Here is a 27,796-nt window from a genome sequence, read left to right as displayed (position 1 = left end):
CATGATTTTAACTGACTGGAAATCAGGAAAGGCTGGGGTCAAAACTTAACATAGATCACGAGCTGTGTGAGCTGAGGCCAAAATCTTAACTCTTTTAACAGTTTGGTCATCTATAAAATGAAGACAATGTAGAGTCTACTTTCCAGGCTGTTGTGAAGATCAGATGAGAACATAGGTGAAAAATATACGCCAAGATGAAAGTACTATAGAAATGATATCCATCGTTATTGTTTTGTTGTTGTGCTTGTGATGTGGATAATGATGTTCACACCAAGACAGCAGGAAATGACACTGACAGAAGTCATACCATGCATGGAACACGTGTTCACCCTCCATCTGAACCACGGGTCTGAGGTCAGGTTCTGGGACTGTGGTGTTAAGCCTTTGTGCCTAATCTGGTAATTTCAGGGAGAGGCTACATAAGGGGGATGTTGGGCCTTTTGTGGAAAAGCGAGGCATTTGTGGAGGCCCCACACCCCTTTCAGTTCTCTTTAACACTAAATACCCATCAGTTTCCTTGCCAGATTCCATTTACCATAAGCCACTCTGATCCCCTCAGAACTCAGCCTTCAGGGACCATGGTCCCTTTCATCAGTATAAGAGCGGAAACTGTGGGGCCTGGGTTAAGGAGGCATGAGGCAGCAGGGCTGGCCACCACATCCTGGGCCAGCCTCCATTTGGCCTGCCTTTTCCGCTCTGCACAGTTGAGGCTACACGGCCCAGGACAGAGCTAATGAACCACCATGGACTCCACAGTGACTTTCCTGATCTCCATTGGTGAGTCTCCAGGGTCAAACCAGGGTAAGGAAGGACATTGTGACAGGATTCTACGCTGGCTGACCTGGTCAATGGGGAAGAAACTTAAGGAGGACACAGAAGCACTGGAGGTGAAGGAGGACCCCAATGTCTGCTCAAATGGCTCTTCCTCCATGTTCTGACCTGAGTTTCTCTTACAGGACTGTGCCTGCACTGGGAGATTACAGCAGAGATGGGTGAGTGCTGCCCCCCAACATCCCATTGTTCTTTTTGTACTCCTGGTCCCAAAACAACTCAGAAATCCACTCCCAGGATAGGAACTTCAGAGTCCAGAGATGAAAGATTCACAGGGTGAGAGAAATCCTGAAAAATCTTGAATATTTTTCCTATTCAGATGCCCTTTTCAGGCCGACCCTTTGGGCTGACCCAAGCCCTGTGGTACCGGAGGGAGGGAATGTGATCCTCAGGTGCCAGGGAGGACTGGAGAGTGACAGATTCCAGCTCTGGAAGGATGGAGAACTCAGAGCGGAGAGAAATGACTCGTGGTCACAGGCAGACTTTGTGCTCAAGAAAGTGAATTCCATCAAAGATGCGAGAAGCTACAGGTGCCGCTCTGGGCAGGGACCCTTGTGGTCAGAGCTCAGTGACTCCCTGATCCTTGTGGTGACAGGTAAGGAGTGCCGGTATTCAACCATCCCTGGGGGCAAGGAACTAATCCTGGGTTAGGAAGCCCAGATCCTTCTCTAGAAAGTAAACTTATAAATGGGGCAAACCCTCAGGCTATATTATCTTCCTCTTCTTTCTCCTTTACTTTCTCACAGCTCACAGTTCTCTGGGAACCTGTTGCCCTTAAACTCATATTTTGAGTTTTGAAATCTTCTTCCTTAATAACCCTATGAGGAGGAGTATACATGTATCATGATTTCTCTTTTAGAGATGGGGAAATTGAAGCTTGGAGAGGAGATGGGACTTAAGTAGGTGGGAATGTTCTTTAGGTCAGGGGAATAGAAGCCATGTCTCCCAGCTCCAAACCCAGGGATATTGCCCAACTTGCTCAGAGTCCCTTGGTGATGCAGTCATGAGAGCCAGACTGCTCCTTCTTCAGATGATACCCAGCAGCCTTTGGGAGAAGAGGGACACAGCTTTCCCTGAGTAAATGGAATCTAGATGAACTTTTTCTTTCTTCTCTAAGATCCAACCCAGCAACACCCTCCATGTTCAGTTGTATTTCCCACCGCTTCCTTCTGTCCTTACTACATTCCCATTCCCCTGAACAGATGTTTCCCCTGCTTCTGATGCCTTTCCTACCTTCACACTCAATTTCCTGCACATGGTTAAAGTCCAGCTCAGACCCTGGTTTTCGTGCTTTCCCTGATGGCAATAAATGTCACTGATCTGCTCCTCGGCCCTCCCAGCATGCTATCTTCACCTCTCTTTTGTGAAGATTGGGACCCTTCCCAGCATCTCAGGCTGCCGTCTATCTGGCCAGTGTTAGAAGGGAGCCTGCTGAAGAGGGAAAGTGCCTAAGAGTGGGAGCTTGGGAGAGGGCCTCAGAGACCTGCACCCCCAGCTCCCGGCTGGGTAACAGTGGGCTAGTCCCTGAAGATCTCAGCTCTCCCTTCCATGGCATGAAAGGGAAGGATTATATAACAGGATCATTTGAATTCAAAACCTTGTGACCTTTAGGAATACAAGGCCTCTGGTGGGAGCAGGGATGGTGCTTTTTCTAAACCTTTGGCTCCCCCAGTCAGTGAACAAGAAATGGCTGGTAGGTGATAAGAGAGGGCAGGATCAGATCAGTCCAGAGGGATCCCCTGTCCTCCTGTACCAGGATCTTCCCCACCACTGGCCACATAAAGCTCTGCCAGATCCTCTCTAGCCTCACTGAGGACTGGGCAAGGATAAGCAGGACAAAGACCAGTCATCCTGCAACAGTGGTGGAAAATGGTAGAGCCCGTCTTGAGAAGCTGAATTTCTCTCTAAGCACATCCCAGCCCACATGGTCATGGGATTGTTAGGAAGTAAGAGCTTTCCAAACCATGTAGCTGAGGAAAAGACCTGAATTTGTGAGTGATGTTGCATTAGCAGCCTTCCTTGATGGAGTAAACCAAGGCTCTCGGCCTGGAGCTCGGTGTCTTGAAGGAGGTGAGAAAGGGGCAGCTGGGGCAGGGTGACTCCTCTGTCCAGGACTCTTCCCTTCCCATGGCTCTGCACATTCACAGCCTTCCTGGGCTCAGAACATTTTTTTCTGATGATCCTGAGAGCCATGTTACTGACCAGTGAGATGGCCGACAATGTAGCACTCTTGCTTGGGTTTCTGAAGGTCTTGGAACCAGTTTTCTTTTCAGTAAAGTAATCACCACGAGAATAGCCAGGTGTTAAAGTCCAAATCCTTTACTTTTCCTTCACAATCTAGTTTTCTTACCTGGGGCCTGGGCAGCTTTCTGGAGAGCCTTTCAGACCAGCCTTGGTCTCAGTGGGGGAAGTGCAGGAGGCAGGCCACCACGGTGGTGGGAGATGAAGTGAATGAATCTGGCTCTGAGTCCCTGGGCTTGTGCTCCAGCCTCCAGCCACCACAGAGGTGGATGATGGAACAAATGCGTCTCTGGGTCCTGCCCTGGCTGAGTTTGTCCCAGCTTATATGCTTCATTACAGTTAAATCCATTTATCATACTGAGTATAAGCCAATCATTATAGCACTAGGGAACCATTACTTGTTGCAAGATTAATCAATCATCCTGAACTAGAGAACTCTTAAGCACCACGCTAAACTGAGAACCATTGTCTCATCAATTCCACTGAGCTAGCACCTTGTAAGAATCCTTGTTTTAAGTCCAGAGTTCTGGCCCATAAGAGACAGGACTGGAAACAGGGATCTGTCTGGTCAGGAACCTTCAGCCCACCTTAGCCCTGCTAATGCTGTTTCAGGCAATGCTGGGAATGGCTGATGGTGAGAGATCATGTCTCTCATTTCCTTCATCCTTTCACAGCAGGCCTCCCCACACCCAGCATTTTGTCTTCACATGGCTTCCCAGTATCTCCAGCAACAACAGTGACATTCTGGTGCCAAATGCCATCACTGTCATCCTCTCACGACTACATTTTTGCCCTCCTGGAGGCAAAGAGCCTGGAGCCCTTGCAGCTGCAAAGTCCTGCAGAGAGCCAAGCTGCTTTCTCACTTCCATATGTGAAGGCTGAGGACTCTGGGAGCTACAGCTGTATTTACTACAGGAAGACACCCCCCTACAGAGGGTCGAATCCCAGCCTGGCTCTGGAGCTGACTGTGTCTGGTGACTAGAGATGGACACATCCTAAGTGTCCAATTCCATCCCCAAAATAGGGGGGGCCATAGAGCTTTGGGGACAGAATAAAATCCACAGATTGTTGAGGGATGGTTTGAGGGAAGGGAGACTCTGGTACTCTATCCTGTTCTATATGGATTCAGCTTTGGGCCTCAAGATAATGTGATTGGTCCCAGCTAAGAAAGTGGGAAAAGAGGCAAAATTTCTGCTATACCTTTCATTGGGTGATAAAAAAGGGTCCCTACAAATGACATAGGACCTTGACAACTGTCACCCCTTTCTCCTCAGGACCACTCCCCAAGCCTACACTCTGGGCCAAAGCTGACCTTGTGGTGGCCCCAGGGACCAACAGCACTCTGTGGTGCTCAAGACCCAGGCTGTCTTCTCTTAAGGAAGTGACTTTCACTCTGCAGAAGGCTGGGACCCCGGGGCCCTTACAGCAGCAGCCCTCAGCAGATCTCTGGACAGACTTCTCCCTTCCTTCGGTGACACCTGGGGACACTGGGAGCTACAGCTGTACTTACAAGGACAGGACAGCCTCTGGTAGAGAATCAGTGCCCAGTGATGCCCTGGAGCTGGTGGTGCCAGGTGAGCCTGCTGGGGACCCACCCCTCCCCTCTCGCCCTCATGGGGGCAAGGGCATGGTACCTACATAGCCAACTCTTGTGATCTTGTAATCTCAAATCTTGGGCAAAATCTTATGGTGGTTCCTGAGTTGGGAGCTAGGAGAAGAGTCACAGAGACTAAAACCTGAAAGGGACTAAAACCTGAAAGGGACTAAAACCTGAAATGGACTTTGTAGGTTCTTGAGACCAAACCCTCCCATTACCAAGGGACAAACAAGACCCTGAGAGGAAAGGACTTGTCCACGGTCACCCAACAAGTGAGGGACAAAACTTGGAGACAAGTCTGAGCTTTCTCATTACTGGACCCTGATCGGAGGCCAAGATTAGGCTTCAGCCTGGACTTGTCTTTCACAGACTAGAAGGGAAGGGAATGAGGGGCCATGAGCTTCGATCCCGGGGAGTCATCAGATGTATGAGATCAAAGGCTGGAGGAACACTCTCCAGTTTGGAAGTCTCCTTACCCCCCTGACTAGCACCAGCCAGATAGCTAGTCAAACTTGTCATGTACAAAGGGCTTAAAGGAAGCTCATGGATCAGGGATAGAAGCTGGGTTTGAATTTGAAAGACTCCTCTCCCTGAATTCAAGTCTGGCTTCCATACCATTACTACCTCATTTCCTGAACATTTCAGTTAACTCTGTTGGTCTCATTTTCTTCATCTATAAAATGAGCTAGAGAAGAAAATGGCAAAGCACCCCAATATCTTTGTCAAGAAAACTCTAAATGGGGTCCTATCATTGGACATGATTAAAAAAACATGTGGACAACCAAAGAGGAATGAGATAGACCCAGTGAGGGAGCCACAGTCACGGAAAATGAGAGACAGAGCAGGGACTTGACCTAAGTTTCCTGACTTCCGGCCTTCACCCCATTCCCCCACCCCACTTATTGCCCTCACAGGATCTCTGCCCAAGCCTTCCCTCTCAGCCCTCCCAAACCTGGTGGTGGAGCCTGGGCAGCATGTGACTCTCCAGTGCAGGCAGCCCCCTCGGTCAGCATTCTGGAGAGCGACATTTGCTCTGCTGAAGGTGGGCAGCCCTCAGCCCCTGCAGAGCCAGAGCCCAACTGGGACCTCTGCTGTCTTCCCCTTCCTCTCTGTGAGAGCCCAGGATACTGGCAACTACACCTGTGTCTACTATGGGAGGATGGCTCCATACCAAGTGTCTGAGCCCAGTGAGGTTCTAGAGATCCAGGTGACAGGTGAGGGTGTATACAAGTTCTCAAGGCATAAAATAGAGGGTTGGGAGGTATGATTGAAAGGCAACCCAGAAAATCTGTGAGGACGTCATTTTCGGGCTTATTTTATCATCATGAAGTAGAGATTGGGCTAAAACAGACTGGGTGTCAGAATGCAGAGACCAAGAGAGGGAAAAAGGTCCTGCTCAGTATTGCACCTCTCAGGGAACAAGAATGGAAGGAGAAAACACCTGCCCATCGTTAGCTAGAGAGCCCCAAACAACACCTGAGGTTGACCATCTCTCTCCATTCAGGGAAATAGAGCAAGGAATGGTCAGAGTCAGTGGAAGCTGGAGCTGATGGTCAGGGAGTTTTTTAGAGACCTCTACACTCTTGCTCTCATCACAACTATGGGGGTGTGTCTTGAGCATCTCTGCTCTCTCTTTGTGCCTCCAGATCATCTCCCCAAGCCTTCCCTCTCTGCCTCACCTGGACAAGAGGTGGTCTCAGGAACCAATGTGACCCTCCTTTGCTGGGGACCTTCATGGGCTACAAGGTTTATTCTGTACAAGGAGGGAGTTGAGGAAATCCCACATAGCATGGAAGCCCATGAAGATCGGGGCCAGTTCCTCTTGAGTCATGTGACCCCCAAGCACTCTGGCAATTACAGCTGCAGCTATCAGCTGGGCACCAATAAAAGTCTCTGGAAACAACGTAGTGATGCCATGGAGCTTCTAGTAAGAGGTGAGAGCAGGATGATGGGAAGATGTCAATAAGCACTCCATTCCTTGGTCCCTGCAAAGAAAGGAAAGCATGGCCTTGGTTCTGGCCAAGAGATACAGGGTAACGTCTACAGAAACTTTGACACTGTCCTCATTTCCAGGCCAATGGAGATCCAGTGTGTGAACTGAGACATAAGGCTTTCTTCCCTATTCCTTTACACACACACACACACACACACACACACACACACACACACACACACACACACACACATCTTTATTCTGACTTCTGTTTATCTTACTCTGATTCCAAAAATAAACCCTCATTGAACAAGATTTGTACCAAATTGTTAAATGCTGGGGATGGGAGGCTGTAGAGGGGATAAGAGAAAAACTTGATAACAATTATATAGGAAGGGTAAGTGTTCCTTTGCACAGCTATTTATGATGATTCTTCTGTGCCCCCAATCTATGTTCAGATCCCAGTAACAACTTCATCATCATCCTCCTCAGCTGTGTTTCCTTTCTTCTCCTCCTCCTCTGCCTTCTCCTGTTTGCATTCCTCTGCCATGGATCCATTCCTATGGGTGAGTTTGGGGAAGAGAGGACGAAACAGAAATAATAAGGGCTAGACCTCCATTTCCTCCTTTGAGGTCTTCCCTGACTTTACTTCTTTATTCCCATGTCTCTCTCCCAGGGTTTTTGTGGGGATGCAGCCTTCAGAGGTAAGGAGCCTCAGGTCCTCTTCCCATTGCCCTCTGCTCCTTCTTTTCCATGTAACCTGGACTCTCTGAACTGCAAAGAGATTCTGGTGAGGAGAGGAAGCTGACAGAACTTCACAGAGTGAATTCCATCTGCTTATGCTATTTCTTGCCTTTCTCCCTACTGTAGCTGTTTTTGTTGCTCTTGCCTTACTTGGAGGACCTGCCTGCCTCATCATCCTGAGGCACCCAGAGATGAAAGCCCATGTAAGTTATCTGGTCAGGAAGAGGGCAGGATCCTGGGAGGGAGACGAATAGTAGAAGGAAATCCTGGTTGGGAAGCTTGGGAATGATATGATCTCATTTCCACCTCAGATTCAGAAATTGCCAAGGACAGAACAGGGGAACTATTCGTAAGTTAATTCCATCCTGTCTTCTACATAGAGAAACTTCTTTCAAACTTGACCCTAACTTTTAACAACAGGGTCTATGTTGGAGAAGATCTTTCTTATTTCTTCTCCTCCAGTACATTGCCTCTAAAATGAGAATCTCTTAAATTAGTGAGAATATATAAATAACATTTCCATAACTGTACTTCAATATCATTTATTTCCTTCATAATTCTTTGAAGTGCATTTCATGTATCTAACAGTGAGACTGAAAAGACATCTATAGTTTTCCCAAGTGAGTCTTCAAAGCTGTCACAATAGAACTAGATTAAGCTGCTGCTCTGAAGTCACTCACTGTTCTCTTTCTCTTGTATTTCTCCTTCAGGTCCCCAGGGCTGAAGGCCCACAGGAAGTAACATACAGTCAGCTGAATTTAAGAACCTTGAATAAAAAAAAAGGGGCTGCTAAAGAGATACCCACAGAACCTATAATCTATGACGCTGTATATTTAGACTAAAGATTTGGGAATCTATCTAACAAAGGAAAGTCAGGAATTATATGAGCAAAATTACAAAAAACTTTCCACACAAATAAAGTCAGACTTAAATAATTGGAAAAATATTAAGTGCTCTTGGATAGGCCAAGTGAATATAATAAAGATGACAGTACTCCCTAAACTAATCTATTTATTTAGTGCTATACCAATCAGACTTCCAAGAAAATATTTTAATGATCTAGAAAAAATAACAACAAAATTCATATGGAATAATAAAAGGTCGAGAATCTCAAGGGAATTAATGAAAAAAAAATCAAATGAAGGTGGCCTAGCTGTATCTGATCTAAAACTATATTATAAAGCAGCAGTCACCAAAAACATTTGGTATTGGCTAAGAAATAGATTAGTTGATCAGTGAAACAGGTTAGGTTCACAAGACAGAATAGTCAACTATAGCAATCTAGTGTTTGACAAACCCAAAGATCCTAACTTCTGGGATAAGAATTCATTATTTGACAAAAACTGCTGGGATAACTGGAAATTAGTATGGCAGAAATTAAACATGGACCCACACTTAACACCATATACCAAGATAAGATAAAAATGGATCCACTATTTCGGCATAAAGAACGAGATTATACATAAATTAGAGGAGCATAGGATAGTTTATCTCTCAGACCTGTGGAGGAGGAAGAAATTTCTGACCAAAGATGAACTAGAGACCATTATTGATCCACAAAATAGAAAATTTTGATTACATCAAATTAAAAAGCCTTTGTACAAACAAAACTAATGCAAACAAGATTATAAGGGAAGTAACAAACTGGGAAAACATCTTCACAGTTAAAGGTTCTGTAAAAGGCCTCATTTCCAAAATATATAGAGAACTGACTCTAATTTATAAGAAATCAAGCCATTCTCCAATTGATAAATGGTCAAAGGATATGAACAGACAATTTTCAGATGATGAAATTGAAACTATTACCACTCATATGGAAGAGTGTTCCAAATCACTATTAATTCGAGAAATGCAAATTAAGACAACTCTGAGATACCACTACACACCTGTCAGATTGGCTAAGATGACAGGAAAAAATAATGATGAATGTTGGAGGGGATGCAGGAAAACTGGGAGACTGATACATTGTTGGTGGAATTGTGAACAAATCTAACCATTCTGGAGAGCAATCTGGAATTGTGCCCAAAAAGTTATCAAACTGTGCATACCCTTTGACCCAGCAGTGCTACTACTGGGCTTATACCCCAAAGAGATACTAAAGAAGGGAAAGGGCTCTGTATGTGCCAAAATATTTGTGGTAGCCCTGTTTATAGTGCCTAGAAAATGGAAAATGAATGGATGCCCACCAATTGGAGAATGGTTGGATAAATTGTGGTATATGAATGTTATGGAATATTATTGTTCTGTAAGAAATGACCAGCAGGATGAATACACAGAGGCTTGGAGAGATTTATATGAAGTGATGCCAAGTGAAATGAGCAGAACCAGGAGATCATTATATACTTCAACAACGATACTGTATGAGGATGTATTCTGATGGAAGTAGATTTCTTTGACAAAGAGACCTAATTCAGTTTCAATTGATCAATGACGGACAGAAGCAGCTACACCCAAAGAAAGAACACTAGGAAATGAGTGTAAACTGTTTGCAGTTTTGTTTTTCTTCCCAGGTTATTTCTACCTTCTGAATCCAATTCTCACTGTGCAACAAGAAAACTGTTTGGCTCTGCACATATATATTGTATCTAGGATATACTGTGACATATTTAACATATATAGGACTGCTTGCCATCTAGGGGAGGGGCTGGAGGGAGAGAGAGGAAAAATCGAAACAGAAGTGAGTGCAAGGAATAATATAAAAAATTATCCTGGCATGGATTCTGTCAATAAAAAGTTATTATAATAAAAAATTATTTAAAAAATAGACTAAAGGTTTGGGCACTTTTCACAAAGGAATTCTCTCCCTTCTTCTCCTCTTCCACCTTGTCTCCTCCTTATTTCAAGGCGCTTTCCCCAACTGCCATCACTGAGGAACCATGATAGCTATTAGGAACATACACTGGGGTGTAGACTTGGACAGAGTATACCAGTCTAACGGTGGCTGAGGAGGAAGGAAGAGAAGAGAATCTGCAATGCAAAGTTTAAAAAAAAACATTATTGAAATTATGAAACACCAGCAGAGAGTGAATTTCATTTTTGTTCATGGTTTGTAGCAAAATAATAATAATAATAATAATAATAATAATTTTGCCTCCTGTAACTATTGCTACCACATTGATTTGGGGTCACAAATTTTTTGAAGGGGTGAGACAAGGGAAAAAAGAGTATCAGTAGTCCATATGTTTCTGGCATATATTCAGAGCTGTGCACATATTATAGTGTTCCTTTGTTAGAAATGTTTTATGATTTTAAAAATTAATTTAGTGAATATAAAAATGTTAAAAGTTATTATTCATGTAATTAGAAGGAAATAACATAATAAATACAATAAAATAAAATGAAACAAATTCCTTGTTTGATGTTGTCCTTTCAATTTTAATAATTTTTTCTTTGATTTTTCAGGAAGTCCAATCAAATATTTAATTGGACAATTTTTATTTAAATTTTTGACTGCATGCTGAAATCATAGATATCCTTCCTTTTTCTCTATTTTATGAATGAAAGCTATCAGAGATGTAGATTTTCCCCAAAGCCCCTCCTTGGCTTCATCCCATAAATTCTGTGATATAGTGCAATTGTCATTCTTCTTGAGAGAATTATGAATGGTATTTATGATTTTCTTTGAACCACTCATGCCTTTGGATAAGATTATTAAATTTAATTGTCACTCTTCAGTCTTTTTTTTTAACTAAGAAGAAGCAAAATCTATTTTGTTCCACACTCTTAGCCTTATTCTGTCTCTCTGCTTTTAATGTGTTTCTTATAAATAATGTGCCATACAATTCTAATATTTGATGCATTCTGCTGTGCACTTTGACTTAATTGGTGAGTTCATTACATTCTTAATCCACAGTTATGATTACTGTGTTTCCCACCATGCTATATTACTGCTTTTTTGTTCTTCCTTCTCCTTTCACATCATCATCTTTAAAAGTTTGTTGTTTCTAACAGCTGCCTTCCCTTTTTTCACTCCTCTCTTCTCATTCACCCCTCCCCTACTATTTCCCTGTTAGACAAGATAGATTTCTATACCCAAATGACTGTTACAATCCCAATTTGAACCATTTCTATGAGAAAGAAGGTTCAAATATTTTTAATAAAGCTTTTTATTTTCAAAACATATGCACAGATAATTTTTTTTATTTTATTTAATAGCCTTTTATTTACAGGTTATATGTATGGGTAACTTTACAGCATTGACAATTGGCAAACCTCTTGTTCCAATTTTTCCCCTCTTACCCCCCACCCCCTCCCCCAGATGGCAGGATGACCACTAGATGTTAAATATATTAAAATATAAATTAGATACACAATAAGTATACATGACCAAACCATTATTTTGCTGTACAAATAGAATCAGACTCTGAAATATTGTACAATTAGCTTGTGAAGGAAATCAAAAATGCACGTGGGCAAAAATATAGCAATTGGGAATTCAATGTAATGGTTTTTAGTCATCTCCCAGAGTTCTTTCGTTGGGCGTAGCTGGTTCAGTTCATTACTGCTCCATTCGAAATGATTTGGTTGATCTCATTGCTGAGGATGGCCAGGTCCATTAGAACTGGTCATCATCTAGTATTGTTGTTGAAGTATATAATGATCTCTTAGCCCTGCTTGTTTCACTCAGCATCAGTTCGTGTAAGTCTCTCCAGGCCTTTCTGAAATCATCCTGTTGGTCATTTCTTACAGAACAATAATATTCCAAAATATTCATATACCACAATTTATTCAGCCATTCTCCAACTGATGGGCATCCACTCCGTTTCCAGTTTCTAGTCACTACAAAAAGGGCTACCACAAACATTCGATGCACAGAGAATGTGACAAAATTGACCCTTTCATACTCTTGTATTTCAGATTTTCTCCTTCTTCCCCCCAACCCCTCCCCTAGATGGCAAGTAATCCAATATATGTTAAACATGTTAAAATATGTGTTAAATCCAATATGTATAAACATATTTATACAATTCTCTTGGAGCACAAAAAAAATTAATCAGATCCAAAAAAGAAAATAAATAAGAAAACAAAAAGCAAGTGAGCAACAACATATAGACTGTGAATGTTATTTTGTGATCCACATTCAGTTCCCATAGCCTTTTCTCTGAGTCTAGATGGCTCTCTTCATTGCAAGATCATTGGAGCAGGCATTAATCATTGTTGAAAAGAATCACATCCATCAGAATTGATCATCATATAATATTGATGATGCCATTGTACAATGATCTCCTGGTTCTGCTCATTTCATTTACCATCAGTTCATGTAAGTCTCTGTAGGTCTCTCTAAAATCATCCTCCTAACCATTTCTTATAGAACAATAATATTCCATAACATTCATATACCATAACTTATTCAGCCATTCTCCAATTGATGGGCACTCACTCTCAAAAATCCTACGAAAAGGGCTGCCACAAACATTTTTGTACGTGTGGATCCCTTTCCTTCTTTTGAAATCTCTTTGGAATATAGGCCCAATGGAAACACTGCTGGGTCAAAGATATGCACACTTTGATAACTTTCAGAGCATAGACCCAAATTGCTCTCCAGAATGATTGGATCTGTTTACAGTTCAAGCACCAATGGATCAGTGTCCCAGTTTTCCCACATCCCCTCCAACATTCAGCAGTATCTTTTCCTGTCATCTTAGCCAATCTGAGATGTGGATAGTGGTATCTCAGAGTTGTCTTAATTTGCATTTCTCTAATCAATAGTGATTTAGAGCAACTTCTCATGTGATTAGAAATAGTTTTCATTTATTCATCTGAAAATTGTCTGTTCAGGTCTTTTGCCCATTTATCAATTGGAGAATGGCTTGGATTCTTATAAATCTGAGTCAATTCACTATATATATTTTTAAAGTGAGGCCTTTATCAGAACCCTTAAATGTAAAAATGATTTCCCAGTTTATTGCTTCCTTTCTAACCTTGTCTGCATTTGTTTTGTTTGTACAAAACCTTTTTAACTTAACATAATCAAAATTATCTACTGGCTGTTCAATTATGAGTTCCAGTTTTTCTTTGGACACAAATTCCTTCCTTCTCCCAGTAATGTATATAAGTACTCATTGGAGTTCACACATTTGGGAGATTTCAGGGTTTAGTATGAGATATCCAAATTCACACCTCCCTTAAACCCTCCCTTGGGAGGAGTCAACCTTTGGGAAATCATATATATAGAAGCTCTTAGAGCTTCAAGTTACTTAGTTTGGAACATTGACAATAGTCAGAGAGGAGCACTCTGGGAGATTGAGAGCCAGGAGCACTCTGGGAGATACAAAAGCCCACAGGCCCTCTCTCGGAGGCAAAACAGATTCATTCCAACTTTTACCTTAGTGCTGGCTGGAGACATTCGGAGTTGAGCTAGAGGAGTCAGATCCATTCCATCTTCCACCTTTGTGCTGGCTGGAGACTGAAGAAAGCAGAGGCAAAGGACAACTGCAAGATCTCTTGGAACCAAGCAGAAAGATAGGCCTCTAAGAAAAACTAACTGGGCTATTTTAGAAGGAGAAAATAAATGTTTGAACTGTTATCACCTGGCTGCATTTCATGTGATTATTACTTTTAACTGAAACTAAGGTTGCCTCCAGAAAACCTCCCCAAGAAACCTGCTCCCACAGAGAATGATTATATTATATTTTAAAGAAAAAGAACACCACACTATTGTTTTAAACTTTTCCTCATTTCCAGGCCTGTAGAAAAAAAGCTTGTGGCTTGGCATGTAAGACTTTCCTTCATACTTCCCTGGGACCCATAATGCTATGCTAGTTTCTAAGTTTCTGAATTTAATTTCAAGGGAAAAGCCACTGCTGAGCAGCATTTCCCTTAATCTTTGTATTGCTGGTGAACATGGGTATATCTGGGGAGAAATAGAGGAAAATATAGATACAATGTGAAGGTTGTCTAACTATAGTGAATTATGAAGATTCCGCTCTCTCAACCACACTAGGATCAGGTCCCAGTATTACCCTTATTATCAGATTCAGCTCCATTTCCTCCCTCCTTTGCCTTTTTTTTGATGGCATTCCTCTGCCAAGGATTCATCTCTATAGGTAAAACAGCATTAAACGTTTATGTCATTTATAATAAAATTAGGGTGGGACTGGGACTTTCAATTTCTTCTTTGTGATCTTCCCTAACTTTGCTTCTTTCCTTACCTTGTGTATCACCAGGGTATGGGCAAAGAGAGAACCCTAGGACATAAGTAGATTCATCTCTTTTCCCCATAATCCTCTGTGTCTTGCTTCCAACATAACCTTGGAACCTCTATATTGAAAGGGAGACATGGTGACTACAGGATGTTCATAAAGTCTCCCAGATGGAACATTTTCCCCTGTCCTATTGCTTTCTCTCCATATCAAGGTCTTTGTTGCCCTTGTCTCCTTTGGAGTACCCAAATGCAGCATGAGGGTCCCAAAGAGAAACCACTATGTAAGTCTTTGGGGCAAGGAAGGGATATGAAAATGAGTCAATGGGAGGGGATTGTGGAAGGGATTCCCAGTCCTGGAAACCTCCCTCTTCCTAAGATACAGAAGGAACCAAGGAGAGATCAAGGGAAAAACTCATGAGTTACCCTCCTGTCCTCCTCATGAAGGAAGCTGTTACATCCTTGACCTTAACCTTTCCCAGTAGGCTCTAGGCCCAGAGCTGAACTACTTCTTAATCACTTACCAATATTTTCTTCTAATCCCCCACTGCAGGGCCTCTGAATTGTAAATCCCCAAAATTCATGGAGGGGATTTTCCAGATCAGTGACTGGTGATCATTCATATCATCCTGCCCAGGATTTTCCCTCCTTATTCCAGATTCTACAGGATCACACTCCAAGGTACTTTGGATGTGGCCTGATGGAGGCATGGCAAAGCAGTACTCTCACAGCCTAAGCTTGTAACACTTCTTGAAATGAAGGTGAAGGTCTCAACAATGTTTGGAACTGTCATCTCACCACATTGGTCTCACCTCAAGTTTTCCATTTACTAAAACCACCAGATAGTTAGATGAAAAATTGACTCTGTTATTTATACTCTGCTATGAGGTGTGTATTTATATACATAGATCTGTTTCTATATATGGATCTATCTTTGTTTGAGCCATCTGTCATTTCTGTATGCCCTGCCCCCACCACCTTTATCTCACTGAGATCCTCCATTCATTGGAGAATCTGCTCAAACACCATCGTGAAAATAGAATCATTCCTAGTAGCATATACAGTAGTGCCTTACCTCCCTGACAAATACATATCTATCCACAGATATATAGTTATTTTATAATGATGTTCCATGTATTTATTTTGTATAAACATAGCGTATGTACATGCTATGTAACCTGAGAGAATGGAGGCTCTTTGGGAAGATTTCTGTCTTTGAATCCCCAAGAGGAGGCATCAGACAGAACCTGGGACCATTGGACCTACAATAACAAATGTGTGCTCATCCCCAATTTCCAGCCACAGGAAATGAAAATTGATGATTCTTACTTTTAAATGAACTGAAAGCCTGCCAGGATACTACCCAATGCCTGCACCAGGTATGCTGAGCCATGTACTGTCAAGGTCAAAGCTGTCTACATTCCAGACTCTCTTTTGCCATGCTTAATTACTTTAACTTCAGTTCCTCTTGTGTCCCAGACCATTATTCCCCATGTTTTCTTTGGGCTCTCTCACCACCTGTACTATCATTAACAATCATTTGAATGAGAGTTGGCCCTTAACCTGCAAATTCATTATGCATAAATGCTTGTACTAAAATATATTGTTGTCCTTGCCAGTAAAGTATAAGCTCTGTAATGACTGATCCATTTGTTTTTTCTATTTGAATTCCCAGCAACTAGCACAGATCAGGCAACATGGCAGAAGCCTGATAAATAGTCATTGAGTTTAAGCTGCGGTCTTTCTAGCTAGGATGCCACCTCTCTCATGGGACTGTGTCAACAGATTATTGACTGATGATGTGCAAGACAGCCCAGAACAGTCAGCTACTGTCACGATCGACTCGATATGTCCTAGTCAAACATCTATGGTAAGCGTATGGAGAAGGGCTGACCAAAGGGCAAGCAGAGCAGCCAATTCCAGTGCTGACCATTTTGGAATCCTACAGGAGATGGAGTTACTGAGTCATTTATAAACTTGGAGATTGAGAGCAAAAAATGCCTACATCATTTGCATTTTGATTCATGATTTTAATCTATTAGAACCAGGAAATGCTGATATGAAGATACTTATTTGTTTTATGAGCCTGGGCAGGGAATTTAACTCTGTCTACATCAGCAATATCATCTGTAAAATCTGGATAGTGTGATACCTACCTCACATGTCGTTGTGAGGCTAAATGAGAAGACGTTTGTAAAATATTTGCCAAGCTGAAAGTACTTTACGATAATATCCACTGCTGTTATTACTGTGGGTGTGGTGGCTGCTGGTGATGATGTTCATATTAAAACAGCAAATGACACTCACCCAGAAGTCATATCAGGCATGGAATATGTGTCCATCGACCCCCCAAATCAGCCTTCCGGAGCCGTAATGTTTAGCATTTAAGCTGAATCCTGTGATTTCAGGGTCAGGCTTTTTGTGGCCAATGTGGTCCTTTCCCAGAAGAAGGATGTGTGTATGAAGACCCCAGATCACCGTCAGCTGTCCTTAACACTAAATTCACATCATATTCCACAGTCCTTTCCAGGTTCCATATACTTTAAGTCACTCTAATTTGTTCAGAAATAAACCTTGGAGGACCATGGTCCTTTTCATCAGTATAAGAGTGGAAACTGTGGGGCCTGAGTTTAGAGGGTGTAAGACAGCAGGGCTGGCCACCACATCCTGGGCCAGCCTCCAGTCCTGTGACCTCTGGTCCTCGGCACAGTTGAGACTGGGACAGAGCTGAAAACCCACCATGAACTCCACATTCACTTTTCTGCTCTCCATCGGTGAGTCTCCAAGGTTAACCCTGGCAAGGGAGGGACATTGTGCCAAGACCCTTGGCTGACTGAGCCAGAAGGGCAGGGAGGAAACCTAAAGAGGAGACAGAATCATTGGGGCAAAGCAGGACCCAGGCTCTGTTCACAGGGATCCCCCTTCATATTCTGATGAAAGCGGAATTAGAAGATCAGGGGCTTTGGCAAGGGCTGGGGAAGAAGTCAGCATGGGCTACAGGGGAGCCATCTGTAACCTGGTCTTCTCTTACAGGGCTATGTCTGCACTGCAAGGTTAGGGCACAGACGGGTGAGTACAGCCCCCAAAAGGACAATGTTCTCTTTTCAGTCTTTGTCTCAAATCAGCCCAGGAATATACTCCTGAAATAAATAGGGAGGAAAAGAGGCGACATTGCAAGGAATGGAAATGGTAATGAGAGGAGAGACTTCAGGATGTGGAGAAGAAATACTGGCTCCGGAGGCATCCCTAAAAATCAAATTTGTTTCCTCTTCAGAAATCTTTCCAAGACCCACCCTCTTGGCTCTTCCAAGTCCCGTGGTCCCCAAAGGAGCAGATATGTACTTTGAGGTGTTAGGGGTTACTTGGGAAGCGTTGTATTTCAGTTTCTGGAGGGAGTGAGAAAGCCAGAGAGGAGAGAAATGAGCTGTGGTTCTAGGTAGATGGTGCCAGGGAAAGTAGAGCATTGGTATGTGTTGTTAGGGTGTTGCTTGGTAGTGCCTGTGTGGTTGTGAGGGCAGTGACCCCTGCCTTGGAGGGGTGGAGCAGGTGAGGGGTGGTGGTATTAAATATCTTTTTGGGAAAGGTTAAAAGTGAGAGGGAGTTTTGTGATTCATTTTAAAGAATATGAGTAAAGGGAAAATTGTTGTGTTTTGTTAATTGCCTTGTTTGCCAAATTTGGCTTTGTGTTTGGAGAGAATGTTTTGGCTAATGGGAGCTATAAATGGCTTTCAATTTGTTTTTCTGGGAGGAGAGTTATGTGATGAGTTTTTGGGAGATGGGAGAAGAAATGGAGTTTAGAGAGAAGTGTGGTGGGGATGGGAGTGGTGTTAGTGGGATTATGGTGTTAAATATTTTGAAGTTGTAAATTTAGAGATTTTCTTTGTTTAGTATTCTTGATAATGTATATATAAGTTGGGTTGTTTCTTTCTTGGATATATATAGTGTTTTTGGGAGTAGGGGTATTTAGTGTGGTAGGAAATTTTTACTTAGATGAAGGCTTTTTTTTTTGTTATATTGGCATATTTTCTAAGCTTAGTTGTGTTTTGTGTTTTTCTTGTTTTTGGTTTTATTAGTTTAGATAATGTTTTAAATTTTATATGTTTTCATTTTTCGTTTTTGTTATCTTGTTTTCTTTCTTGTAATGTTTTACTTTTCATTTATTATTTTATATATATTTTAAAAGTTTGAAGTTAGAGTGTTATGTCAAGATATGTTTTAAAGTATTATTGGTGGGTAATGTCAAGCCTTGGTTTTAGAAAGTGTTTTTTGGATTCCATTTAGCATAGGGGTTTTTCTTGCCATTCTATGTTTTGTTCTATTTGCTTGTTAAGCAGGAAGTAGTTTTATTAAGGGAGAAGGAGTGGTGGTTGTGGAAATAATATTTAAGGCTTCTGTTCTAGAGGCTGTGAGGGGGAGTTGTGGGAAAGTTTTGCTTTTGGAACTAGTTTTGGCTATATAGTGGTTTAAATGAGCTGCTGGTGTAATGTGTTGAGTTAAAATGTGTATTTTTGGAAAGTGATTGTTTGGTAGAGTAGTAAGAATACTTTTCTTTAAATTTTAGGGTATTTTTCACAAGTAGGAAATGTGGTAGATGAGTGAATGAGGGTAGGAAAATAGAGTTTTGGGAAGGAATTTTGTTGTCTTTTCTAGAAATTTTGCTTGTTTTTAAGTGTAGTATGATGGGCGGTGGAGCAGTGGGAGTGGGGTGATTTCAAGTATAGTGTGGGGGGAAATTGAGGTTTGAAATTTGGGAGATTTACTTTTAGAGTTGTGGGTTTGCTTGGAAGAGAAAGATAGAGATGCAAATTTTTAAATGTAGTATTAGCTTAAGTGAAGTTATGTTGTGGCTAGGTTTGCCTTGTTCTCATGATTGGTTGTGGGGCCAGATGCAATTTGAAGGGAGTAAGAAGGGGGACAGGTGTGTAGTGTGATTTTTCTATGTTGCTTTTTTCTATGTTTGTATATTGCTACCATTTTTGGGTTTAAATATTTTTTAAAGGTAATAAGGAATCTATGTATTGAGTAAGTTTATAGGATAGGCAATGGGATTTACTGTTTATATTGCCTACTTTTTCTTGCTGGTTTTGCTATAGAATGATGTATGGGATGGGGAGATTGGGATTATTAAATTTTTTCTCTTTCTTTCATTTAGGGAGTTTTTCTATATTTAACATGGGAGTTTACGGATTTTTTATATTTCTAGGGAAAATAGTGTGACTATTTGTGTTAAATATTTTAACAGTTCTCATTGTGGGGATTATAGTTTTTGTTTTTGTTGGATGTAAGAGTTTGGAGCTTTGGCTGTTGCAGATTTTGTAGGGTTTAGGATTTGCTTTTGCTTATTTGTGGGGAGAGTGAAGGGAGTTGGGAGTGAAAGTGTATATGGTAAGAAGACATTACATAGAGTATTCTATTTTAAAGTTTAAAGTGTGGGAGTTGGATTGTGTGGTGGGGATTAGTTATGGGAATTTTGGTACGGTTTCTGGTGTTTTATATAGAGAGTTTTACAGTTGGGTGGGAAGGTGTGTAAGATTCCAGGGAAATTAAAGGTTGGAATAGAGTTGAAGGAAATTTTGCTGGCTTTTGCTTAGGTTTCCAGGGATAATGGGGGTGTTTCTACTAGGTGTGGTACTTATGGAGAGAGGGAGATTGTAGTATTTTCAAGGGGTTTTAGGGGTGCAGAGGGGGGTTTGTATTATGGATTTTTGTATTTTTTCTCAGGGACAATATTTAGAGCTTACTTGTGGGGTTTAAAGTGGTGGGTTTTAGGATTACATATTTTTTGGTGTGTTTAGGTTGTAGGGGAGTGTGAGTATATACAGCTGTGGGAAGATGGGGATTTGGAAGTTTTTAAGTGCTAGAGTTTTTTTGTGTAGATTTTGGATTACTTTCTGTTGTGACGTGAGGACATTGGGAGGGATGTGTGGCAAGTGACAGGACAGTTTGGTATATAATTGTGCCCAGTGAGACTTTTGGAGTTGGTGGTGATAGGGTAGGGAGTGTGGGGATTTGGAAGGTGTTTTTTGTACTTTTCTGTTTTGTTTAGATAGGGGTTTTGTTAGAATGGGAGAGTAGGGGATTACAGTTTGGATTTAATGTTTTACTTTTGTTGTGGAATGTTTCTTGGTTTTTTAAGATAATAATTTTGATTTTTTCTTTCTGTTCTTTTGTATTAAATTTTTGGCCAAAGTTTATTCTGTTTTGTTGGTTTTTTTTCTTAAAACCAATTTTGTGTTTTATTTATTAATTAATAGTTTTTTTTTACTTTTCACTTATTTGCTTTTTTTAATTTTTAGAATTTCTAAGTTAGTATTGGATGGAGGATTTTTATATGTTTTTTTTAGTTTTTGTTGTGTTTAATTTGCTGATTTTTCTTTGTTTTTGTTTTGGTAAGCTTGCAATATAAAATTTTATTTTGTTATTGTGTTTTTGGATGTATTCCTCAAATTTTGTATGTTGTCTTTTATTGTTGTTGTTTTTTGGTGAAATTATTGTTTTAAGGATTTGTTGTTTTTTACCTATTCATTCTTTATAATGATTATTTTAATTTTCTAAATTGCTTTTTTGCCTTACTTTGTGCTTTTTTGTTGTTGAATGTAGTTTTTATTTTACTGTGATTTGAAAAGAATGTACTTTTATTATTTTTCTTTGCTTTTTCTGTATTTAATTTTGTGCCTTATGTCCTAATATATGGTCAATTTTTGTATAGGTTCTATGAATGTTGATAAAAAGTGTACTTTTCTGTTCTATTCGGTTTTTTCGGAGATCTATCATAATTTAATTTTTCTAATATTTTCATTTCTTGAAACTTTTTTATTTGCTTTGCATTGATTTGCCCACTCCTGAGAGTGCAAGGTTGAGATCTCCCTCTATTATAGTTTTGCTGTCTATTTCTTCTTGCAACTCTCTTAACTTCTCCGTTAGCAAGATAGATGCTATACCACTCGGTGCATATATGTTTAGTATTGATATTGCTGCAGTGTCTATGTTACCCTTTAGCAAGATATAGTTTCCTTCCTTATCTCTTTTAATTAGATCAATGTTTGCTTTTGCTTAATCTGAGATAAGAATGGCTACTCCTGCTTTTTTGACTTCACCTGAAGCATAATAGATTCTGCTCCAGCTTTTTACCTTTACACTGTATATATCTCCCTGCTTTAAATGTGTTTTTTTGTAAACAATATATTATAGGATTCTGGCTTTTGATTCAGTCTACTATCGACCCCGCTTTATTGGAGAGTTCATCCCATTCACATTTACAGTTAAAACTACTAATTCTGTATTTCTTGCCATCTTATTACCCCCAGATTATGGTTTTCTTATTCTTTCCCCTTTTACCCCCCCTCCCCAGGGCACCACTTGCCTCACGCAGCTTTATCTCTTTAGAATCCCTCCCACACCCTTTGAGTTCCTTCCCGTTTTTATACCTTTCCTTTATTACTCTTTTCCTTTTCCCTTTTCCTCTCCCACTTTTTAATGAGGTGAGAGAAATTTCTTTGTAAACCAAATATGTCTAATATTTTGTCTTTAAGACAAATCTGATGAGAGTAAGATTCACACCATGTTCCTCTTCTTCCCTAAATTCCTTCACATATGATAGGTTTCCTTTGCCTGTTCATGGCATGTAATTTCACTCTTTTTATCTCCCCTTTTCCCTTTTTTGTGATACTATCCCCTTTCCACTTCTACTTCCCTTGTATGTATTATAACAGTAAAATCAAATTATACACATGATCTTTATGTACACCCATAACAGAAATACAGTTCTCAAAACTTTTTTATCTTTTATGCTTCTCTTGAGTCCTATATTTGGAGGTCAAATTTTTTGTTTAGCTCTTGTTTTTTCACTAAGAATAAATGGAATTTATCTGTTTCATTAAATATCAATTTTCTTCCTTGGAAGAAAATAATCAGCTTAACTGAGTAGTTTATTCTTGACTCATTCCAAGTTCTTTTGCCTTTCAGAAGATCAGATTCCAGGCCCTTCAATCCTTTAATGTGTAAGCAGCTAGATCCTGAGTGATCCTTATTGTGGCTCCTTGGTATATGAATTGTTTTTTTCTAGCTGCTTGTAATATTTTTTCTTTAGTCTGATAGTTCTGAAATTTAGCCACATATTCCTTGGGGTTTTTATTTTGGCATCTCTTTAAGAAGGTGTTCAATGAATTCTTTCAATGCCTCTTTTACTTTCTGATTCTATTACATCTGGGCAGTTCTCTTTGATGATTTCCTGTAAAATAGTGTCTAGGCTCTTTTTTTCATCATAATTTTCAGGAAGTCCAATAATCGTCAGATGATCTCTCCTAGATCTATTTTCCAGATCTGTTGTTTTTCCAAGTAGATATTTAACATTTTCTCTATTTTTTTCCATTTTTTTTTGTTTTGCTTGACTGATTCTTAATGTCTCAACGAATCATCCATTTCTGTTTGTTCAGTTCTGATTTTTAATGAGTTATTTTCTTCATTAGCTTTTTTTTAAACTTCTTTTTGTATATGTCCCATTGAGTTTTTAAGTGAGTTGTTTTGCTCGATGGAATTTTTTTCCATTGCACTATTTTTTTTACTGAATTATTTTCTTTTTCCATTTCACAAATCCTACTTTCCTGGGAGTTCTTTATCTTTTCCAATTCACATTTCAGGAAGTTGTTTTCTTTTACCACTTTATCAAATTTTTCTTTTAATGAGTTATATGCCTTTTCTATAATCTCTTGCAGATCTTCTCTTTCCTTTCCCCCATTTTTCTTCTAGCTCTCTTTTAAGATCTTTTATAATTTCTTCTTGGAGAGCCTTGTGTGATGGGGACGAGGTTACACCCCTCTTTGGGGTTTTGTCTGGATACTGTCTGCTATTAGTCTCTTCAGGGTTGGAAACCTGCTCTCTTTCTGTATAGAAGCCATCAATAGTTAGAGTTTGCATGGCTTTTTTACTCATCTTTTTTAAAAGTTCTTAGGGTCTGCCTTCAGGGCAAGGAGGTTACCAACTTCCCCTATTGAAGAGGATAGATAGATGGGCAGTAGGTGTCTTGCAAACAAGCTGCAAAGAGCAGCCAGGTTGTGGAAGTGCCCTGTGAAGAGCCCTGCAGCGGAAATCCCACTGCCCCAGGCAGAGTCCCCCTCCTCCCCCCTTGTGCAGAAGTGTGGCTGCCTTGGACAAAAGCCCCAGGCTGCAGAATGCAGCTGCCCTGGTGCATGCTGAGTCACTTCTGGTGCTGGATGAGTGTAATCAAGTCCTATTAAATTCTGGCAGTTTTTGGAGCACACTCTATCTTTGGTGTTTGTGTAACTTCTATGCTGATCTACTGCTTTGCAACCAAAGCAGAGCAGCCAACCTGTAGTAGAGTCCTCCCTGCAAATTCTCCATTCACAGAGTCTGCATCCACCCCCTGTCCACTCAGTATGCTAGACTCTGTGTTCTGCCTCCCTGCCTACACTGGCCTCCTCTTGCCCTATAAGGACAAACCTTTCCTAGTGATCTTCCAGATTATCTTCAACTAGTAATTTGTTGAACTCCCAATGTTTGTGGTTTTTACCAGTCAAGCACTATTTCAGAAGCTGAATTTAGTAATTACTAATGAGGATAAAAAGGGAGCTTAGAATGAAACCTGTGTCCTCTCTGCCATCTTGACTCCGCCCCACCTCCCACACATGAGATATTTCTATTGCGATCTGGCATCTTGGGTAAAAGCTGATGGTAAAGCCTGAGTTAGGAGTTAGAAGAGGCACAGATACCCAGAGCAGAAAGAAATCAAATCCTTCCATTACTAATAATCAGATGAGGGCCTGAGAGAGGAAAGGGCTTGTGCAGGGTCACCTACATGTGAATGACAGGGCCTGGAGACAAACCTTCACTCTCCTAGACTCTGACTCATCCCTGAGCCTGAATGTGATGGTCCTGATGAGAAGGAAGAGACCATAATTTCCCTACCTTTCATTAATCAGAGACATGAGATCATAGGCTGGGTGTTTGTGGCTGGAAGGGACCGGATAGGTTGACTGCCTGGGGCCCAGACTAGCTTTCTGGAGACTCTTCAGACGGGCCTTGGTCTCAGTGGAGAAATGAAAGATAACAGGCAAGCCACCAAGGTGGTGGGAGATGGAGTAAATGTCTCTTATCTAGTCCTTGTTGGTTCATATATACTCTATTATAATTACATCATCGTAGGTGTGAATCTGGTAGAACTATATAAAATACTAAGTGCATGTACTGACCTAGAGAACTCTTAATCACCATTCAAAACCATTCTCATAAATTCTACTGAGTTAACACCTTGTTTCAAGTATGGTTCTCCAGAGTTCTGGCTCTCTACATGTGACAGTTATCTTAGATTGCTAGCTGGGTGTGATTAGAATGAAAGCAAAGATCTTCTTTTGCTACCTCCTCCTTTACAGAGGAAATAACTGAGTCTCAGATAAGCCCTATGAATGAACCATAGTCATGTAGGAAGTGAGAATCAGAATAGGGACTTCACCTAGGTGTCCTGACACCCCGCCCCATTCTTCCCCTCTCAGGATCTCTGCCCAAGCCTTCCCTCTCAGCCCTCCCAGGCCTGGTGGTGGAGCCTGGGAAGCATGTGACTCTCCTGTGCAGGCAGACCCCTCAGGCAGCACTCTGGACAGCAACATTCACTCTGCTGAAGGTGGGCAGAGCTCAGCCCCTGCAGAGCCAGAACACATCTGGCACCTCAGCTGTCTTCCCCCTCCTCTCTGTGAAGTCCCAGGATTCTGGCAACTACACCTGTGTCTACTATGAAAGAACGCCTCCATACCAGGTGTCAGAGCCCAGTGATGCCCTAGAGATCTTGGTGACAGGTAAGAATAGCTTCCAATTCTCCAGGCAAAAACTAGAGGGATAGAAATTAAGATTGAAAGATAGCCTAAACAATTTGGCCTCCTTTTAACAGCAAAAAGAAAGGTTGGGATAAGGAGTGGTTATCCTTTAGGAAGTGGAAAACATAGTTGGAAGGATGGATCAGCTCAGGAACTGCACCAAGCTCAAGGGACAAGAATGGAAGGAGAAACAACAATATTTTCCTAGATAGCCCCAAAGACCATCTGAAGGGAAACAGACTGGGGGCAATGAGTGGTCAGAATCAATGGAATGGCTGGTCAGAAAATTCTTCAGAGACCTCTATGATCTTGGCCCCCCTTATACCCACTCTCAACACAGCTGTGGAGGGGATCTTGAGCATGTCGGGTCTTTGTTTGTGTTTCCAGATGCACTCCCCAAGCCTTCCCTCTCAGCCTGGCCTGGTCTAGAGGTAGTCTCGGGGGGCAATGTGACCCTCCTTTGCTGGGGACCCTCATGGATACCTAGGTTTGTTCTGTATAAGGAGGGAATTGAGGGAATCCTGCACGGCATGGAAGCCCATGAAGACCGGGGCAGGTTCTTCTTGACCCATGTAACCTCCAAGGACTCTGGCAATTACAGCTGCAGCTATCAGCTGGGCACCAATGAAAGTCTCTGGAAGCAGTCTAGTGATGCCCTGGAGCTTCTTGTAAGAGAAGTAAGAGGTGAGAGGAGCCTAATAGGCAGGTACTGGTAACCACTCCATTCCTCAGACCCTACAAGGAAATGAAGGCATGGCCTTGCTTCTGGCCAAGAAACGGTGTAAGAATCTATAGAGACTTTCACCCCATCCTCACTTCCTGGTTAATGGAAACCCAATGTGTGAGCTGGGACATGAGGCATTCTTCCTTATATCATTTTTAACAAATACATCTTTATTTGGGTTTCAGTCTGTCTCACTCTTATTCCAAGAGATAAACCCTCCCTCATGATTTGTACCAAACTCTGATGCTGGTGGTGATGGGAAACTGTAGAAGGGAGTAAGAGAAGAAAATGTAGTGACAATTATAGGGGAAGTGTGAGCTTTCCCTAGCACAGTCATTCATAATTACTCTTCTCTCTCCCCTCACCTAAATTCAGAGCCAAGTAATAACCTCATCATCATCATCATCTGTGCTTCCTTTTTCATCCTCCTCCTCCTCTGCCTTCTCTTGCTTACACTACTGGGTAAGTTTGGGGGAAAGAGGATGAAACAGGGATGGGTAAGGCTTAACCTTCTTCCTCTAAGATCTTCTCTGATCTTACTCCTTTCACTTCCCATGTGTGTCTCACTAGGATTTTTGCAGAGATACATCCCTAGGAGGTAAGAAATCTCAGCTTCTCTTCCCATTTTGCCTTGTTTCCGTTTGCCATGTAACCCAGACTCTCTGAAGCAGACAGATATTCTGGTAAAGGGAGGATGATGACAGAAAATCTGAGAGTGAACTCGCACCCCTTATCCCATGTCTTCCCTTTGTTCCTACTGTAGCTGTTTTTGTTGCTCTTGTCTTCCTTGGAATACCTGCAAGCCCTATCATGGTGAGGTACCCAGAGAGGAAAGGCCATGTAAGTTATCTGTTCAGGGAGATGACAGAATCCTGGCCTGGAGGGGGAGAAATAGTAGAAGGGAATCCTGATCCTGGGAGCGTGAAAATGATGGAATCTGTTCTTCACTTCAGATAAAGAAGAGACCAGGGAGACAACAAGGGGACTATTGGTGAGTTAACTCCATTCTGTCTTCTACCTCCAGCAATGCTTTCAATGACTCAAAAATGAGGATATCTTAAATTATTGTGAATATTTAAATGACATTTCCATAACTGTACTTCAATATCCTTTATTTTTTTCATAAGTCTGTGAAATATATTTCAAGTATCTAAAAGTATGAGAATGAGAAGGCATCTATTGCTTTCAGCAGATGAGTCTTCAAAGATTTCATGACACAGAAATAAAGAATACCTGCTCCTAATTCATCAGTTCTCTCCTAATTCATCAGTTCTCTCCCTCTTGTATTTCTTCTTCAGATCCCCATTACTGAAGACCTGCAGGGAGGGACTCAGCTGAACATAAAGACCAGGAATAAGAGGAAAACTGGCACCAGGAATACAACCACAGAATCTGTGCTCTATGACACTGTAGAGTGAGGGATTGGGCACTTTTCACAAAGGAATTGTCTCCCTTCTTTTCATCCATTTCTTCTCACTCTCACTCTTATTCCATCTGTTCCTTAATGCATCTTCCCCAAAAATAAACAATTCAAGTATCATGAAGACAAAATCAGGATAACACAAGATTTAGCAATTTCTACATTAAAGGACTGGAGGACTTTGAATAAGATATTTTGGAAAGCAATGGAGGTAGGATTAGAACCAAGGACCACCAAACCCACAAAAGGGATTATAAACCCTGAGTGGAGGATGAATATTCAGTGAAATAGAGGATTTCCAAATATTCTTGGGGAAAAGAAAATATCTGATTAGAAAAT

General features: G+C 41.3%; 2 protein-coding genes across 2 annotated transcripts; both read left to right on the top strand.

Moving 5' to 3' along the window:
- The first annotated feature begins 743 nt into the window (after positions 1–743).
- On the top strand, positions 744–8,230 carry LOC111720196 (immunoglobulin superfamily member 1-like). The gene is made up of 12 exons (XM_031961781.1): positions 744–777; positions 957–992; positions 1,151–1,426; positions 3,747–4,046; positions 4,347–4,646; positions 5,584–5,883; positions 6,316–6,603; positions 7,061–7,168; positions 7,279–7,306; positions 7,473–7,549; positions 7,658–7,695; positions 8,057–8,230. The coding sequence occupies exons 1-12, from the start codon at positions 744–746 to the stop codon at positions 8,186–8,188; spliced, it is 1,917 nt and encodes a 638-aa protein (XP_031817641.1). The 3' UTR covers positions 8,189–8,230.
- An 8,997-nt stretch (positions 8,231–17,227) lies between these two features.
- On the top strand, positions 17,228–26,054 carry LOC111720286 (immunoglobulin superfamily member 1-like). Its single transcript, XM_031961780.1, has 4 exons — positions 17,228–17,261; positions 17,521–17,556; positions 24,996–25,295; positions 25,701–26,054. The coding sequence occupies exons 1-4, from the start codon at positions 17,228–17,230 to the stop codon at positions 26,027–26,029; spliced, it is 699 nt and encodes a 232-aa protein (XP_031817640.1). The 3' UTR covers positions 26,030–26,054.
- The last annotated feature ends 1,742 nt before the right edge of the window (positions 26,055–27,796 follow it).

The sequence above is a fragment of the Sarcophilus harrisii genome, chromosome 3 (genome assembly GCF_902635505.1).
Source record: "Sarcophilus harrisii chromosome 3, mSarHar1.11, whole genome shotgun sequence".
NCBI lineage: Eukaryota > Metazoa > Chordata > Mammalia > Dasyuromorphia > Dasyuridae > Sarcophilus > Sarcophilus harrisii.
Note: the sequence above shows the minus strand (reverse complement) of the source record. Positions and strands in the feature narration are given on the sequence as shown.

What these genes read in the sequence shown, in the direction of transcription:
- LOC111720286 (XM_031961780.1), top strand. Translation starts at nt 17,228, where the DNA reads ATGAACTCCACATTCACTTTTCTGCTCTCCATCG. An exon ending in CACTTTTCTGCTCTCCATCG is followed by an intron (nt 17,262 to 17,520) that starts GTGAGTCTCCAA and finishes CTTCTCTTACAG; the next exon opens with GGCTATGTCTGCACTGCAAG. An exon ending in CCTAGAGATCTTGGTGACAG is followed by an intron (nt 25,296 to 25,700) that starts GTAAGAATAGCT and finishes TTGTGTTTCCAG; the next exon opens with ATGCACTCCCCAAGCCTTCC.
- LOC111720196 (XM_031961781.1), top strand. Translation starts at nt 744, where the DNA reads ATGGACTCCACAGTGACTTTCCTGATCTCCATTG. An exon ending in GACTTTCCTGATCTCCATTG is followed by an intron (nt 778 to 956) that starts GTGAGTCTCCAG and finishes TTTCTCTTACAG; the next exon opens with GACTGTGCCTGCACTGGGAG. An exon ending in CATGGAGCTTCTAGTAAGAG is followed by an intron (nt 6,604 to 7,060) that starts GTGAGAGCAGGA and finishes ATCTATGTTCAG; the next exon opens with ATCCCAGTAACAACTTCATC.